The following is a 15,842-nucleotide window of genomic DNA, read 5'->3' as shown; positions in this document are numbered from 1 at the left end:
AATGAATTATAAATACCATTCAAAAAATTACAACTTTCCCCCATACACGTATATATCATTTACTTTATTTTAAAATCCTACTTGAACATAACTGTTGAGACAATATGGTAAATGCTATTTTCAGACTTTTATTTAAAGTCATTTCAAATCTCTTCATCAGAAGTAACACTCAACATTAGGTATTGACGTGTATTGATACAGCAAGACATGGGATGCCATTGTGAGACAAGCTGTCTTGGTAAAAAAACCTGTACAGCTATCACCTCATATACTGGCTTTGGATAAAACTTAATGACTGTTTATAAAAAGAAGAATACATTTGAACATTAGACTTTGGGAAAGGAATTAGTAATCTGCATTAATGTTTGTCTAATTTAATTTAAATGTTTTTCAGAACCACGTACACATGTGCCAGGAAGGACCATTAATAAGCCCAACATGCAGAGATCCATATAAGTGCAGCCAACAATGTTGACTGAAACTAAACTTGAAAATCCAGGGCATTGATGCACAATATCAAGCAATAAAACAGCATTTCTGTGGTGATATTTAATTTAAAAAGAAGAAAGAGGCAGGGGAAGATCAGGCACTGTCTGTTTTTGAGGATCAGCCATTCTGCATTTCAAAGCGTCGATCCCTGCAATATCCAGGTTACTGTGCTAGAATCTCGACTATTATATAGCAGTTGTAAGAGAGGGAGGGCAAAGATGTGTTTACTCAGTGATTAGGGCCTTAGAATAAGCCTCTAGCTCCTAGAGAGACAGCTCACCACTTATTCATTTGGACCAATTCACAAAGCCTAGAAAGATTAAACATCCATGCTGAGAAGACAAGCGAATGCAGACGGTGAAAAAGAAATAAAAATTCTTTAAAAACTCTGAGATGACTTCATTATTTTTTCCACAAGGAAACTTTAGGAAAGTGTTTAGTTAGAGAAAAACCCACATTGACCTCTCTCTAAACCCTTAATCTTTCCTTTGTGGTGGCACTGCTTTGTGGTAAGCGGATGGCTTTGCTCTCCTCTTTTCACTGGGAGCAGATAGAAAAAAAAGGCTCTTGAGAAACACTTTTACTTCCAAAGAAACAACCCCATGAAACTGTTAAATATGAGTTTCCATACAACAGAATGTTTCAAAATATGTACAGTTTTAGGCTTAAAGATTTAGGGACAAATTTTAGTAAACAGAACAGGCACATACACAATAGATGTTTACACTGAGCTACTTTACAAGTGAATGTAATTTTTGTTGCATCAACAAGCCTCACCACGCAAAGACTAAAATCCATCACATATAAAAGACTGTACTTGTGTCTAACATTTTGGATGAATTATCAAAGTCAGGCATAAGCGTACTGCTAGATCAAATGAAGAGGCAGCAGGAGGAACTGAAGTATTGAAACATCATTTTGGAAAATCTTAGTGGAAGGTCTGGGATATTTTTTCCCTGGAAAAATGCATTATTGAAAAAGACTCACAGCTTAGAGTTTGTTGTTGTTGCTGCTGCTGTGCGGTTTTTGTTGTTTGCTTTTTTGGTTTGGTTTCACATGGTAGTATATATATTTCTAAGCAGGTTTTTGTTGGGTTTATTTCAAGCCTTTGAAAAATCAGAGTAAATTCTTGGATTCTGTGATGACTAATACTGCGAATTTTTTAGTCAGTACTAATAAAATAGACTTGCTAAACTGCTGAACAGTCTGGGCTTCCATAAAAGAAGCGTACTAATGGAGCACGAGTCTGTTCTGTGTTGCATTTCTCAAAAATATAACGACTCGGGTTATATACAGAGCATAAAATTTAACCAAGAAAAAAATCCAATGGGAAAGAAGTTTTACTAGGCATTATGAAGGCATGGGATACTGAAAAGATTCTAAGTACTGAAGAGCTTAGAATGGACTTCCAAAGAGCTTAGGACTTCAGGAACTTAAGCCATCAAAAGATGTATTTTTCAGGGTATGTGGATGTTGAAGACCAGGCAGTCATACACTGGAATTTTCAGAAAGTGCCTGGATTTACAAGCATACTAGGGAGTGTAAGTCTCACCAATGACAATAACACTTAACAGTCCTCAAAGCTTGAACTCTAAACTCTAGGTTTCATTTTATTTCAGAGGAAAACAGGGTATAAGATAGAAGTGCTAACTATTTTCAGCATCTTGGCTAATTACCTTTTAAAATCCAGACCTTGAGCATTTTTTTCTGCAACCTCTGTTGCATTCAGACTGCTTGAGACTCAGCCATGCCTCTGCTCCCTTGCCTCACACACACCATGGATTTGCAGTGAAGCTCTGCCACCTTCTCCTGCCCGACCTGATCTGCAGATGGAACATGCCTGGCACATGGCACCCCAGAAGAAAACACGGGCTGTGGATGGACACTGCACTGCAGCAGGGCAGCCCCCAAGAGCCACAGCCCTCCCAGCTGGAGCCTTCCACCACGAAACCTCACTGCTACATCATCCAAAGTGTAGCAGCCTCCTGCCACATGAACTGATGCACCTGAACAAGAGATCTAACGTGCAGAACGTGCAGGCACACTCCCATGAGACAAACACATTAAAGATCTGTACTATATACCAAAACAGCTATGCCATCCACTTGCACATTTCTGTATTTTGAACTTCAGGAAAGTTAATGCACTTTGTACAAAGTTAGAAGAAATGAAGAAGTTGTCACTGAGGCAGAAACACACACAGATCTTCATGAGACTAAATTGATAATCACTGGGTAATGGGATATCCAAGCTTCTCAACCAGTTCCTAATAACGTGAATAACTTCAACGCCTCAGAAGAATATGAACTTGAATGAGAAAGCAATACACTCAGAAGGGTCAGCAAAACCACAGACCTGAATAGTTATTTTTGAATCTCAGGTTTACAAATTTAAGTAATGACTGAGACAAAAATATTCATGATCTAACATCTACTAGAAGCATGAATATTCTTTCAAGCTGGTAGGCTAATGAATCAAGATCTTAATTTTTCCTCTAGCTTTTTTGTAGTGAGAGCTAATTCAAATGAACAACGGGACACATTTGCACATCTTTTTGCCTTTGAAGTGTACAGTCTGATCCACATGTCTAAGGTGATCTTGCAGATCATAGGATCAGCCTTCTTGGACACAGCTATCTATCATCCACAATCCTTTTCTTCCTAAGCAGAATGCAAACCTTTTCCATCACCAAGGCAAAAACAGCTTTGAATTTATTCCACTTTGAAAAGGATCAAAGCAGGAATAGGGCAGATGGAGATACATAGGAAGCCTTGTCTGTGTATTACGCATAACAGAACAAAACCTGCTGAAGATAAGCTTTATTAAATTTCCCCACACCAGTCAAAAGGAGACAGACACCAAAAACAGAGAGACAAGGGGCACTAACCAGCCTCTATCCTTGTAGAAGAGGAACTGAACTAAACTGTACCCCACAAGTTCCTAAGGTGGGAGTGAGATGATCCCTGTAATCTTCAGATCTGGTCTTTTGCATTATACATGGCATAAGACATCCCTAAACTAATTCCTAATTTAATCTTTCTGTAATTTTATCTTTCAGTAAAACATCTAGTCTCAAAAATCCAGTGACAGAGAATCCATATGAACCACAGTAAGCTGTTCAAATGGCAAACCACTCTCCCAGGTAAAGGTGTGTTTTATTTTAAGCTTGATTTAGTCTACTTTCATCTTCCAACTATTTGATCTATTATACTGTTGTATCTCTATTTCAATCAATTGAACTTGTAGTGATACCTTACATAATGCAAAGAATATACAGTAATTAAAACCAAACTCAAATACTTATAAATCATGGGCTTTGAAAATGGAGGAAGTGTAGAATGTGGCAGACAATTTTTAAAAACTTCCATTATTAAATAAGAAGTACAGAGGATGCTGAAGAGAGACCCATACCCAGGACTAACCTTTCAGATATGAAAGATGAAGCTGTTTTTCACATATGAAGAATAAAGGGTGTGTAGGCACACAGAGAGACTACTAAGCTGGTACACGTTGTAGCAAAAATTTCTAAACAATTATTATCCACAAATAATTTAAGAATGAAAGGACAGAACTGTTAACACACATATCAGGCAAGACTGGAAAGAAAATGTAGGTGACTAACATGGGACTTAACTGGAATTTATGTACTGACATCTACCATAGTGTGGCTGCTTTACTATTCCTGAGAACCTAGAGTTATACTTCTATACCTGTCCCCTACAGTTTCAACCAGACCACGTAGATTAGTGTTCAGGTTCTTTAATTGGAATCCATAAAGTAGTAATTTGTCCATCTAGGACCCTCAGACAGCTCAAGTGCAGATGCATTTTCAAAGTACACCTAGGATACACAACATAATCAAACCCCTTATAAAATGTAGGAGTAGCAATCTGACTTGATTTGAAACATGCCTGGAGTCAAAGTAAAAGGTGATGGTGAAGCTGTGCTCCTTGACATCACCCCACAGTATTTAGGGAATAAATGGGAGAAAAAAACATGACAAAGACTAAACCAAAAAGCTGTTCTGCAATTGGAATTCAGCACCTCTCTCTATACAAGGTGGCATCTAAAAGACAGACTTAAAATTTCTCCTCTAATGAAACAAGACGACTGGAGATCACTCAGTGCTGCTTCTATAATGTGCTGTAAGAGAAATCAGAATAATTGTGAATCTTTTTTCTGCATGACATTCAGCATGAACTTAATTAGCTGAAATAATAACGAGGGACAGTTTTCTGAGTTACACAGATAAAAATGATACCGCAGAAGGCCCTGTATGAAGGAATATTCTGCTACCACGGGGGGAGGAAGCTTTTATTTGAACATGCCAAATCATGGAAAGACAACACTTTCTTCTAGTACTCAGAAAATGAAATACCTATATGTGAGAGGGATGGTGCTGCCACTAAACTGAACCTAAAAGACAGAATTCAAGGAGAAGAAAAACAAGGTTCATTTTCAGTATGCAGGAATATATATTGAGGTGACAATACCAATCTGTGCTAAGAGAGATGTTTCACATATTTATTAAAAGTCAGTGGACAAAAAGGTTGAGAGAGGAGCAGGAGGTGATCCAACAGAGGTATATAAAGATAAGAGCTCCTGAAAAGGTAAAGCAGATGTCTATGTTTTCTCATAATAAAAGAGTAGCAATCACCTATAAAAATGAAAAAGGCAAACAAGTTCCAGTAAAATAAAATAGTTTCGTATTATTCAAGTAAAGAGCTTGGTGACATTCAATATAGCGATTAAGATCTTGTATGAATAACACAAGGAATCCACAGATTCAAAACACAGGGAATCCACAAACTGCTTTCAGTCACAAAGAAACCTTCCCCAAACATCTTGTTCAAAACTGTCCATTAAAAGATTTCTTCCATGGCATCTGGTTTAGGTATTTCTAAGATAGTGTAGGTATCTCAGCAAGAGTAAGATTGTTCTTCATGAAGTAATATAACAGAGAAATGCTTCTTTCCAATTCGCACAATAAGTAGAGGAAGAGGTGGTGGTGATTGATGACAGCCAACATGGCTTCACTAAAGGCAAACTGCACCTGATGAATTTGGTGGCCTTCCCTGATGGGGTTATAGCAGTGGTGGATGACGGAAGAGCAACTGACATCATCTACCTGGACTTCTGCAAAGCATCTGACACCGTCCCGCACGACATCCTTGTCTCTAAATCAGAGAAACATGGGTTGGGCAGATGGAGCACTCGGTGGAGAAGGAATTGGCTGGATGGTCACACTCAAAGAGTTGTGGTCAATGGCTCCATGTCCAAGTGGAGAGCAGTGACGAGTGGTGTTCCTCAGGGGTTGGGGCCAGCGCTGTTTAACATCTCTGTTGGTGACACGGACAGTGGGATCAAGGCACCCTCAGCAAGTTCACCGACCATACCGAGCTGTGCGGTGCGGTCGACAGGCTGGAGGGAAGGGATGGCATCCAGGGGGACCTGGACACGCTGGAGAGGTGGGCCCGGGCAAACCTCATGGAGTTCAACAAGGCCAAGGGCAAGGTCCTGCCCATGGGTCGGGGCAATCCCAAGCACAAATACAGGCTGGGCGAGGAGTGGGTTGAGAGCAGCCCTGAGGAGAGGGACTTGGGGGTATTAGTGGATGGAAAACTGACTGTGAGCCAGCAATGTGCACTCACAGCCCAGAAAGCCAACCGTGTGCTGGGCTGCACCCAGAGCAGTGCGGGCAGCAGGGCGAGGGGGGGGATTCTCCCCCTCTGCTCTGCTCTCATGAGACCCCCCTGCAGGGCTGGGTCCAGCTCTGGGGGCACCAACAGCAGAAGGACACGGACCTGCTCGAGTGGGTCCAGAAAAGGCCACAAAGATGCTCAGGGGGCTGGAACAGCTCCCCTGTGAGGACAGGCTGAGAGAGTTGGGGGGTTCAGCTGGAGAAGAGAAGGCTCTGGGGAGACCTTAGAGGAGCCTTCATTACTTAGGGGGTGCTACAAGATAGATGGGGAGGGACTCTTTATCAGGGGGTGTAGTGATAGGACAAGGGGTAACAGTTTTAAACTGAAAGAGGGCAGATTTAGATTAGATAGAATGAAGAAATTCTTTCCTGTGAGGGTGGTGAGACATTGGCACAGGCTGCCCAGAGCAGCTGTGGCTGCCCCCTCCCTGGAAGGGTTCAAGGCCAGGTTGGACGGGGCTTTGGGCAACCTGGGCTAGTGGAAGGTGTCCCTGCCCATGGCAGGGGGGTTGGAATGGGGTGATCTTTAAGGTCCCACCCAACCCAACCCATTCTATTATTCTATGAATTTCACAAAAGAAGAATTTACTTGTTAATTTAATAAACCTGTCTCTCTCTTCCTGACCCAATTAAAAAAAAATATTTAAAATATTTTCTCATTTTTATATACAGTAATCCTTGGAAATGAACACACAATGCCCTGAACTATCAGGCTGCAGTAGGTAACTGGGGATTTCATTGCCAAGGACCAAGAACACCAGTTGTTAAAGGCAAAGCTCTCTATCTTGGCTATTGTATTTTTGTGCTGAAGAGATATACAGGTTTTAAACTAGAGCTACATTTGACCTCACTCCATCTGTCCTGCTTAAAACTGGCACTACCATGGTAGCACTTGCTCTAAAGGATAAAAGATAACCCATCATGTATGTTAATCTTAACTATCTAAAGACCCAAAATGAAAAGGTACAATAATAAAAGCTAAACAAATCGTTAAGTAACAGACAAATATCTAAACTTTTTCAATAAGGTATTTCTTTTTCAAGTAACATTTTCTTAAACAACTACAAATTACCATCCTTGCCAACACATGAAAAGACATTAAGATTTAACAGAACATCACCTATTTTCTTGAAAAGAATTTAAACCCATAATCTATGTTTAAAACACATGTTCTGACAGAAATTAATTTTCTTAAAGTAACCCAAATCAAAATATTTCTGCAAAAAAGCTTCATGTTCATTTATAATGGATTTTTTTTTTTAGGGAAAAAGTATCCACAATATAGATTAAAAACATAGCTGATGGCTGTCTCAATAGACCTGAACTGTAGAGTGCACCTTCTGCTCAGGACAGCATTGAGAATTTGTCAAGAAAAGGCCAAGATCTCTGAGCACTCAAGCTGCCAAGTGCTCTCAAATTAAATCAGTTTGAAGCGGTTTTCATTAAGATGGATTGAGTGTGGCATCGTGAGAAACACTCTATCAAATGTAGTGTTTTACTTAGTGATTAAGTATATACCAGTTGATGAAGCTACCCAAATCCTTCGTAATCCCACCACTCCAATAAACATTTAATGAGTATATAAGTTCAAAAAGCCTAGCAGAGGATTTAAACCTTCAATCTTGTTTTTATTTACTCTTGGAACTCAATTTCTCACTTCAAGTCAAGAATGCTGGTGCCTGAAGCTCATCTGTTGCCCTGGTAAAATTAAGTGCCCTCCATAGTATAAATTAGAAGACAAAACATACAGGTTGCAATTTCTCCTAAAGCTTTTTTCTTATACTGATACATATATTGAATTATTTTATTAAATGCAATTATAAAAATATAAAATAATGTATCCCTTTACTCAGTTGTGAATTCCAGGAGGCAGTACTGAGAAAACTTGCTTGTAGCAGGAATAAAAGCAGTAAAAATAAATGGCACTTATACATTCTCATATCTTCATTTAAAGCCAGAACGTTATAATAAATCTAATGTCATTCCACAGGGTAGGAGGAAGAGCTTTCCAAAATTAAGGCAATTTTCAGAAAAAAATATTAAAGAAAAAAGACACAAAAATAACACTTTCCTAAATATATAACTTTATCCTGAGGAGGATCTGGTCTTAATAAACTGCAAAATATTAAAAATTTAGGATGACATGAATTTCAGATGTGTTATGCAAGGAGTGTAAGAAGTACTTTGAGCACTAAAAAACTGCAGTGTATTAGTATCAGATTTACAGGTTAAAAAAAAATAGTTACAAAAGCTCCTAATGGGCTCTCATCTATTATTATACTGATACGCTGTCAACCATTTCTGATGAGATGGCACAAAGTGAACTTCTTAAACACTTTTCTTGTTGAATTAATAGGGATTCTTTTAAAAATGCATTAAGATCCACTTTAATGATTTATTATAAATTAATACTTTGCCACTGAATTATTATGTTTACATTTATGCTCTGAAATTTGTGCAGAGACATGAAAATACTAAACTTAGAGTGTGCTCACATGTGAAGCATATGATAGCTTAAGCTATACAGTGTAGATTTATAACACTGCACACTTAGCAGAACAGCCCCTAACATCACATTGCTCTTCTTCCAGTATGAGTAACTAAAGGAAGCCAAAACATTCTTCATTTTAAAATTAAAGATCTATCAAGACAACAAAAAGCAAATTTAAACAGCATGATTTTCTTGTTTGTGTTTCAGCTTTATCTCTTGCTTAATTATGCAGGGGTTTGGGTTTCTCCTTAGTGAATCAAGTCACCAAAACTTAAATAAACCATCCTCATTCTAATTTTATTAGAATACTGATTTTAAAACTGTGCATGGAATAACAGAAACTTGAGATGTCTGGTTGGATGTACAGAAAAACTAAATAACCAAACCTTAATACTGGAATTTACTTGGCAGATGAAGGCTGTACAAAGAAAATAAAAAGCGCACTGTATTTCAGAGACCTTTCAATTTAAATTTACAATTTCATTAGCCATCCTTCAAAGGAGTTACCAACATGCAACACTGAACTTGTCAACCACAAGACTCGCCGCCAGTGTTATCTGGTGCTAGGACACCATTATTTCAGGAAGAAGAGGGAGGGGGAATAAAAAAAGAAAAAGAGTAGCTCTGATGACTAAAGGACTCCAATAAAAATACAGCCTGAATGATTAGGAAGCATGAGTTATCCACTGTAATTTCAACAACCAAGCTAAGTATTTTAGTCAGTCAACTAGATGAGTGTAACTTGGCAAACAATGAAACCAAGGTAACTCCAAAATGTAGTTTACCTTTTTTAAAAAAAATACGAAACATTTACAGTGATTTCCATTTTCCCCTATATTAGAGTAGTTTTAATACACACTTACATCTCTAGCTTTCCCATAGAAGGCTTCTTGAAAAGCAGCCTCTAATGATCCGATAAAATAAACAGGATGGCAGTCACCGTATCTATTCAAGATAAAATTTCAAATTAATAAGAAATTACAAAAATAAGTAATCTCAACATTCTACCTCTTAATATTTTCTGTAAATATAATGTATTGGCTAAACCTTTAGAAAGATGAAGTACTACACTTTTAAAGGACAGAAGGAAAATATTTAGAAGCCATCTGTCTCCCAACATTCAAAAGCTCAAAGTAACTAACTACTACCTTACAAATTTTATTCTAAAAACTCTGTTTACATACATAGACACCTTAACTTCTACATAATTTTTCAATCATAACATTATATTCTTAAAGGTTAATTGAAGGCTATTCTTGTATTACACATCTCATACATATAAATGAACATTTCATCACAGAGGAGTGAAAACAGAAAGCATATAAACTTTGCATTACTTTGCAGTATATTAGTTTGCAGATTCTGACTGTTTGAGGAACCATGGCAACTGTTTAACAAAGTACGGTTTGGTGGTATCAAGTTAAAAAAACCAACATTTTTGTATTTTTTAAGAAGTAGAGATTTATCCAACCACTTTATTATTGTAAAAACTCTTAATGCTACTCTGCATATGTTTTTCAATATTAATAAGTTTCAGCTTTTCTCTTCCTGTATATCATATTTAAATTACTATACATAATCAGAGTCTTCATTATCCTTCTGGACCTTGACATAATTCATAATTAAGTAATTATATTAATTAGAGACAAATAAGACAAGAATCTGTCACTCTAACTTGGACTGAGAAATAATTTTATTTCAGAAACAGTTCTAACAAAGTTAAGCTCAAAATAAATTAGACTAGCCTAAATATCCTATGATCCCACAAGAAAATACGTACAGTTAGTTTATTTTTATTTTCATTATTGACTAAATTTTACTTAGTTTGTAACAAGAATTGCACTATGACTAGCCTAAGCTAAGCTCACCTTGAAGAAAACTCTGCTGTAAATTGTAATAAGGCATCTCCTTCATTTTCAGCATTTTCCGGCACTTAAAAAAATGAAAAATATAAATGAAATGCAAGCTTATGGAAATAGATTTTAATATGCAAACTCACTTACTTCATAGATTTTTCATGTTGACAGCTTACTGAAGTGGTTACCAAGAGATCATATAAATTTCATGAAAGACTATCGACTATGAACCTTTGGAATGACATGAAATTTCCAGGTTCTCTCATGAATATATTCAGGCTTTCCAAACAGTAAAATCCTTGGGTCCAGTGTAATGTGATATACCACTTGTTCAGAGTTAACACTCTGGACTTACTTTAATACATTAAAATGAAAGGACCAACTTGAAAGGCTTGACCCACTATATTGCTAGTTACTTTTCTTATCTTGTTCTTTCCTTTTTTTTTTTTTTAAAAAAAAACTTCCTATACAAAATGTCCAAAAGTTTTCCATATTTTTACATATATTTGCTGTCAAAAAACTTCTAAGGTAATAACACTAATGCCAGCCTAAAGTAAACAAGAAGTCTACAGATTTTCATACAAGATGTAACTTACTGTTCCTGCTCAAACCTTTTCATAATTCAAGGGCAAATAATCACTGGAAAACTTGTTTAATGTAAATTACTAAAAATATTAATCACCACAAGATGCTGAAACTAAAATCTGTAGAATTTTCAAAACAGGGAAGCAGAAATCTAGTTATCTACAGGAACATTTGGTTAAAGATCATAATTTCTCTTAGTTTAATTATTATTCTTCAACTGTAAGATGAAAACATGTTAAAAAACTTCCTCCGTAAGGAAGCTGCCAATTATGTTTGCAGTATTTTCATTAGACACATCCATCAGACATAACATTCCTATCAAAAGAGACTTTCCTGTTTGTTCTTATGCAGATCCATCATACCTCTCTGCCTTCACTACTGCTGTACAATCACCAGTTAATTCTAAATTAACTGTCAACTCTTACTCATTGGCGATTTCCTCAAGGCAGATGATGCTACTCCAAACATTTCTCCATCGTCAACTCCAAACTCTGTAGCATCTTCAAAGTCATCTCCATCACTGTCACTAACCATATGAACATCAGTGCATTGCTATGTGAAAAGGAAAAATAAAATCCACCATAAGCCTCTATTACAGACATCACCTTCAGTGAAATATGAAAATCATAGTGAAAAATACTTACCCATTTCTATAAAAGCACTTGATATACTGCATTTTATTTTACTATACAGCATTTGCAGACTGCTTTTTATAAGTAAGACCTAATTTTTAACAGAAGTCTTGTTGACAGACCAATATTATGTGACAAAATGCATTATTAAATAATTAAGGAACTGTCTCTGTATACACAGTTGAGCAAATTTTATCCAAAGTTAATGCTATTTTCCATTTAACAGTACTGCAGCTGGTTTAACTGCATAAGAAAGGGTGGGAAAAGCCACACAATCTACCAATAATTTTAGGCAGCCAGATACAAGCTACTTCAGCAATACTCACATGGGGCGGGGGGGGGGGGGGGGGGGGAAGGTACCTATCTATCATACTGCAGTCTCCAACAGACAAATTTAGCACCCGTAGTCCTAACTTGGCACACCAGACTACTGCATGTTGAATGACAGGCTGATTTATTTGGCACACCAATATAAAGAAGAAAAATCAACATTTTTGTCAAGGAGCTAGGGTCCCATCTGTGCCTCCAAACTCCCTCCGTCAATCAGATCTTTTGGATTTCATGTCCTCTGAAACATCAAACAGCTCAGGAAAACCTTGGTTTTAACAATTCGGTGTTAACTTGCCTCTAAATTGACTTCTTTTCATGAATGACTACTCCAGCTCCACTTGACCTAGAAGTCACAGTGATAGTATACTCCAGAAAATCTACATGAATCCCTGAAGGTGCAACAAAGTATGTTCTGGAACGTGAGATTTCAGTTCTAGCGTGCAAGTGACCACAAGAGGAGCAAAGAGCTCTAAACATGCTGGGTCTCTCTCTATGACAGCTACACATAAAGAACTTAAAATAATGAACTGAATGAACTAGTCAACAAGAAAATTCTACAAGGCGAACAAACTCAGTAGGATAATTTTGAAAGAATGAAGTAAAGCAGCAACGATACATAGTTATGCTTGTAGACCCCAGGAGAAAATAGCCATCTGTTTAACCTGTAAGTGGTACAGGTATAGCTAGAACAACATTGTCTGACCATCCTCTAATTTTTAACAGCTACCCAACCACATATATCCAGGCTTGTGTCCTGACTGTACCTCACAGCTATGTCTTGCCAAAAGGTTGAAACACATCATTTTTGCTCAGCAAGATAAACCTTGTGTGCTATAGTTCTCTAAACAAAACGCTAAGAAAAAAGTGTGGAAAATGGGAAACTGCTTATATTAAATTTCTTTTGAGGAAGGACAAAGGCATTGGAAATTTTGACCCAAACTATTAATAGAAACAACAGAACAGGAGTATAAACTCTAAACATCTATAAACAGTCTGCAAACATGTCCTTCTGCTAAAACTAAAAATAAATGTTTCCAGCTTCTATTTAATTTGGAGTATTTTTCAATGCTTACTGCGGCTTGATTACTTTGTTTTTCCTCTTTTTCTTCAATGACTCATTTAGCCAGTTCCTTTGTCACAATTATGTGTTACAGGAATTGTAATTGATTCTTTTAAGATGTAATTCTACTGACATATTTGACAACAGGAGGAACTGTGACTATTGCAGAATGAGCTTTCCCTGCTTATTCCTAGAGCATACTGATAAAATAAAGATGATGTTCTCACCTCCTCTGACTGTTCCCTTGTTTGTACGGGTGAAGATCTTCTTCCAACTGTAAGTCGATGGCAAGGAAAAGTCAGTCCTGATACAGCTAGAGTCATCTACAAACAAAGCAATGATAATTTATTAAAGGCATAGTCTCAACTGAAGGTTGTTTGTTGTTCTTTTTCTTTTTTTTTAGGTTGCTTTTAGGTTTGAAGACTGCACTGCAGAACAAATTATAAAGAAAGAAGCCTGAAAAACTAAAACAATTCTTTACATAAAAATTTTCAAAGAAACATAAACTGAGTTTTACAGGTGTGTATGCACAGAGTATCAAAACAAACTAAATAGAACTGCAAACTCAAAACTGTCTTGAATTGTTCTTTTCTCCTAAATCAGTACTGAAGTTTGAACAATTATTTGTATGTGGTATCTTTTACAGTGTTATGCTTTGATGAAGTAAATGTAAATTTTTTCTTCCTAAACAATAAGCAATTGTTAAAGTGAAGATGATAGGTACTGATACAACTAAAACCAGTTAAGTCATCTTGAAAAAATATCTTGAAATATAACAGTTCATCATCAAATATTGTAAAAGACACAATCACAATGGCTTAAAAAAAAAAAAATGTACATCTTGGTCATTATTAATGTCAAAGGCACATGCCATGTTTCTCATATGAACAAGGACACACACAAACCCAACAGTGCTGGTGAAACTACAGTCAGCACAGACAGGATAGTTCATTAACCAGTGCCAACAGAAACAGTGCTTTTGCCTGTTGCTGTATGTCTACATGTCAACTTCTTAAAACTAACAAGACAATGGAAAAAAGCCAGTGTCATTTGAAAGCCAAATTATTAGATGCCCGCAAACACACATAAATAATATTTGAAGATTTGATCCTACGTTGCATTTAAAAATGTACTAATTGATATGATTAAAAATGACAACTATCCACTCTTCTATGATCATAAACGTCTGTGTCATCCATGCGTTTCAAGCACCCTTCACACACTGGCCTTCTGCCCTCTTTTGGAAAGCACATCAGTCCTGGTCAAGCGAGGCTGATGACAAGTAGAATCTTCAGAATCACTTAAGCCCTATCTTGATAACATGTGGGCTAAATTTACAACACGAATAGCTTTTAAATACAGATAGCTGGTACATTTTGGCAATGACAAAATACTTGATGCTATACAATTCTTAGTGACATGGAGAAAGATAGTTCTGGCTGTATGTTTGAAATATTGTTTCTTTCTAATGATTCCTTCAGAAGAAGCACAGAGAGGACAGGAAAAGATCCTATAAAAACGATTACAATTTTTGCAGGGCACGGAATGAGACACTTAAGTATTTCAGAAATACAGCATCATCCTAATTAGACTGTAAAAACATTAAGGTAAAATAAATTTCAGCCATCCTCAACAAAAATCCAAGAATAAATCATAAACCTTAAAGTTCATTTACTGCCATGAGCACTGAAAATACCCCATTTATTTTTATACATAATTCAGAATGACTTTATTGCTTGTCTGCTAGAACTCACAAAGATTTAATTTGCTGCAGGTTGAAGCAGGCTGATTAAGCAGGCTGGTTACCAAATGAATGTTAACCTGTCTGAACTAGCCTACTGTCACATTCTCATAGCAAGGTTAAACAGAAATTTAGCTGCATAAAAAGCCTAGCTATCATCTTAAAGGAAGTGAGTAATAATACTCTGAAGCAAGTGAAATATTAGAGACGACATACAGGTCAAGACCAATTACCTATGAAACTCCTGTGACAAGAGCGTAAGAACTGTATTCTCAGTCATAATCCATCAGTTTAGTATTTTTATAAGCTTTTAATAATAAACAAAAGCCAACAGTTATAAAGCCTGAAACTTCGCCCTGTAGTTACCACACTATATAAAATACTGGTAAAACATACACACATGCACACTAACCACACACAGACTGAAGTTCCTTATCTAACAGCATCAAATACCCTGACAGATGCCTGGAAATGCTCCTGATATCTTTTACATACACATTAAAGAAAGAGTGGTAAGATCAAGGAAGCAGTTATTGTGCTGCTTCATCACTTGGCCCAATAGCAGGGTGTTGCAATTCCAATTTGCAACCCTATATTATAGTGTCAAAGCGTCTCTCAAAAATGAGTTAACAGCAGAAGGGGTTCAACATCAGAGCACATTTCATCCTACTCTCAAGACAGTTGCTGGAATGTTGGTTTTTGGTGCACGTTTGTGTGAGAAATCACCCTCCCCTTTGGTTTTGTGGTGTTTTTTGTGGGTTTTTTTGAGAAGTTTTTGCAAGGGAAAGGCTAGCACAAATAGAAGCTCTGTTTTTCATTTCACAATAATCTAGCAGCATGAATGTTTTTCTAGAATTATCTTCATTCTAAAATAAAGACGACATTCCTCTCTCGAGAGAGAGACTCTTGCACCAAAAAGTTTAATCTTTTTTTTGGAAATTACAAAAACATCAACAC

The 15,842-nt window shown here is 36.8% G+C and overlaps 1 protein-coding gene across 1 annotated transcript in view; it reads right to left on the bottom strand.

Annotated features, from left to right (window-relative positions):
* The window catches only part of FAF1 (Fas associated factor 1), a 170,695-nt gene that overhangs the window by 47,275 nt on the left and 107,578 nt on the right, over positions 1-15,842 (bottom strand). Inside the window, exons 9-12 of the mRNA XM_074906243.1 lie at positions 13,372-13,467; positions 11,548-11,674; positions 10,550-10,613; positions 9,545-9,626 (exon numbers count right to left, since the gene is read on the bottom strand). Of these exons, the coding sequence (XP_074762344.1) occupies positions 9,545-9,626; positions 10,550-10,613; positions 11,548-11,674; positions 13,372-13,467 (369 nt within the window). The remainder of the gene's footprint in view (positions 1-9,544; positions 9,627-10,549; positions 10,614-11,547; positions 11,675-13,371; positions 13,468-15,842) is intronic.

Source organism: Athene noctua, chromosome 5, assembly GCF_965140245.1.
Source record: "Athene noctua chromosome 5, bAthNoc1.hap1.1, whole genome shotgun sequence".
In the NCBI taxonomy this organism is placed as follows: Eukaryota; Metazoa; Chordata; class Aves; order Strigiformes; family Strigidae; genus Athene; species Athene noctua.
This window is presented reverse-complemented; position numbering and strand designations above follow the sequence as displayed.